We start from the raw sequence: 2,821 nt of genomic DNA, 5'->3' as shown, positions 1-2,821 counted from the left end.
CTTATCACTGGGGGTGTTGCTGCTTTTGTGGAGAGTCCTAACCGTTGAAACTTCAGGGCGAACAAAAGACTCGTCCCAGAGGGGACATGGCTACTCATTAGTATTGGATCCAGATCCATCCGAACACCTCGGGATTGTATCCGCCTGTGTTGTAGGCTATATGCCATCCCGTGACGAGATTACCGAACTGTGGCTCAAGGGAGACACCTCTAACATATCAGCTGGGTCGCAGAATGCAGCTGCCCAACATGAAGCTCTGATAGATGGAGCTGTTGACGCAGCGCGAGGAACACAGGCGGTTCTTGCGGAAGCTGTTAGAGAGTCAGCAGAGCGTTTTGCTATACATGCAGGCAAGAAGTTGGCATTGTCTGGTTCAGGTACAGAAGATATTGAAATGAAACAATAGAAAGGAGTTGTAATGATGTGACGACCAGTTGATACATGTACAATGGGATGGACCGGCTTTTTCTTCATGCATTTCCTACAATATACATTTGCAATTGGCTATATCTATTTCTCTTATTTTAAATTTCTACATGTGATCATTTGTCCATCTTAATATCAGAGTAACAAACTCGGATATATACAGATATTCAGGCGAACTGCAGCTCATGTTGAAAAGAACATTTCCTTAAAGTATTACCCTGCTCTCCTCGTTATTCTAAGATCAATTGATAATTTGCAATAACTATCTGGCGATGTTTCTGTTCTTTAATATTCACCTGGGCTTGTTGTTCTCTTCATTTCCATCCACGCAGATTTCCTCCTGACTAGCCATTTCGCTCCAATCCATACACGTTTCTTACATGTTCATTATCCACTTGTCCAGTTTTACCTTCCCCTTCCATATCAACGTATGCTGGGGTGTTCTCATTTTGAATTGGTCATTTGCTGAACAGATAAGGGGCTTTGTAAGATATCCACTCCGAAAATTACTTCTATAATCCAATTCTTACAGGAGAACTTGTTCAGGTATGCCTTCCAAAACCCAGACCGATGTGAACCTATGGTTCCTATATACCTGTCTTCAAAAATCAGACTACAAGACTGTGAGTCTGCGATTCCCCTACTACTGAGCACGTTGCGTATATTTTTTGGTAGCATTCATTCCAGAGTGGTACACTCCACACCTTCAATTATTACCCGCCCCCTTCCTTACGCTCCAAACGTTGCTTTTTGATATCATTTGGCCATTGATACGCGAGATATGCGTGACAGATCGATTTCAAAGCTGTGGGAGAGGCGACAAGTTTGAACCCTCCTGCTGCTCGTATGCGCTTTTCTCGTCTTAAGAAGGCAATCGAAGCTGGTACAACGAATTCCATAACGTCCCCTGAAAGGGCCAATCAATGTATTGGGATCGTAGGGAAATCCAAACAACGGTGCAAATCTAGCCAAGCGAAATCGAAAGGGGTCATGGTGAAAATGGAAAATCAGATGTGGCGTTCGGGTTGTCCGGGAGAAAACGCAACAATGACGGATAGAGAAATGGGAATTGAACCTCATCTGATGGTCTATAATCAGCAAGAGATGGGGCCGAATTGTGCTCGCGGTTCATCTGAACCTGACTCTGGGGATACAGACGACGATGACATCCCATTGGCTGTCAAACGCAAGGCAGCTCAACATGGAGAGACTAACAAAAAGAGGACGAAGCAGACGGATGTCTTGTGTTCGACGGAGATCAAAGATGAGAGGGCCATCGATGATAAATATAATGGAGAAACCCAAAACATGTGCCATAGGATCAACATGGACGAAGTGACGGCAATGGACGGCATACCCTCCAGAGAAGCCAACAGACAATCCCCAGGTACCCACCAATATAACACCATAAACGAGAGTATGACTCTTGCTCCTCCTGTTCTTACCACGACCCATCAGGGTGCGGTCCCTGGGTACATTGCTCCTTTCACCAACGACAACAACAACCAATTTACGAGCAGAGCTTCAGAGCAACATGACCTTTCCCACGACCCATATTGGACCTCATGGCCTTCGATGGTTTCCCATATGACCCATCCGCACGATCCTCCTGCTACTCGATCCCTATCCACTCATGCTCCCAGATATGTCCGCTCTCCCGGCATTGGCCAAAGCGACCCCACTATCCCCTGGACAACGTACCGGATTCCGAACATCACCATCACCGACACAGATCCGTACGGAGTACGCAATCCACTGTATCCCGGCAGCACCAATTCCGTGGACAAAGTCCAAATGGCTATTAATGAAGCTCTCTTCAGCGCAGGCTCCAGGGCATTTGATTGCAACTATTCTGGTACCACCGAGATGAAGGATATTCGACGCGACTAGGCAGCGACTGTTACCGCGAATATGAGAGCGATTAAGTCTGTGCTTTGCGAATTCTAACCGTTTTCTTGTGCCGGTCGTTTGTAATTCTCAAATGCGTGTATGTTTGTAGCCTGTTTAATTGTTTTTTTTTTTTTTTTTTTTTTTTTTTCTTCCTCAATCGCAGTTTTAGAATTGGGACATCATCCAAATGTGTGCCGATCTCGGATTTGGAAGGGAATAGGAGTTGATAGAACAAAGGTGAAGAAAGAGGAGAAGAGAAGAAAGCAAACTTCCAACTGAAATCCTTTGGTAGCTCTAATCCTATCGCGTGCGGCTCTCAAACGGCTGTTGATGTTGTTGATCGTCTAGTCACTCGGTCAAGCCATGAAGAATGAGATTTTATTTCCAAATTCCTCTTCACACGGGTTAATCGCGCTTTGATTCCTTAAAATATGGAATTACTTTTTCAAAAATTTTGAAGGTCATTGTGTGTAAAATTTCAGCGATAGACGTAATTGGAAATAGC

General features: G+C 44.8%; 2 protein-coding genes across 2 annotated transcripts; both read left to right on the top strand.

Annotated features, from left to right (window-relative positions):
- Positions 1–160: 160 nt before the first annotated feature.
- On the top strand, positions 161–406 carry HCAG_07286 (predicted protein; the record flags this gene model as incomplete). The annotated part of the gene is made up of 1 exon (XM_001537814.1): positions 161–406. One exon carries the CDS (start codon positions 161–163, stop codon positions 404–406), a length of 246 nt encoding a protein of 81 aa, XP_001537864.1.
- Positions 407–974: 568 nt separating this feature from the next.
- On the top strand, positions 975–2,316 carry HCAG_07285 (predicted protein; the record flags this gene model as incomplete). Its single annotated transcript, XM_001537813.1, has 2 exons — positions 975–1,049; positions 1,219–2,316. The coding sequence occupies 2 exons, from the start codon at positions 975–977 to the stop codon at positions 2,314–2,316; spliced, it is 1,173 nt and encodes a 390-aa protein (XP_001537863.1).
- Positions 2,317–2,821: the final 505 nt, after the last annotated feature.

Source organism: Histoplasma capsulatum, genomic scaffold (genome assembly GCF_000149585.1).
Source record: "Histoplasma capsulatum NAm1 scaffold_8 genomic scaffold, whole genome shotgun sequence".
Taxonomy (NCBI): Eukaryota; Fungi; Ascomycota; class Eurotiomycetes; order Onygenales; family Ajellomycetaceae; genus Histoplasma; species Histoplasma mississippiense.
The sequence above is the reverse complement of the archived record's forward strand: the minus strand, read 5'-3'. Positions and strand labels throughout refer to the sequence as shown.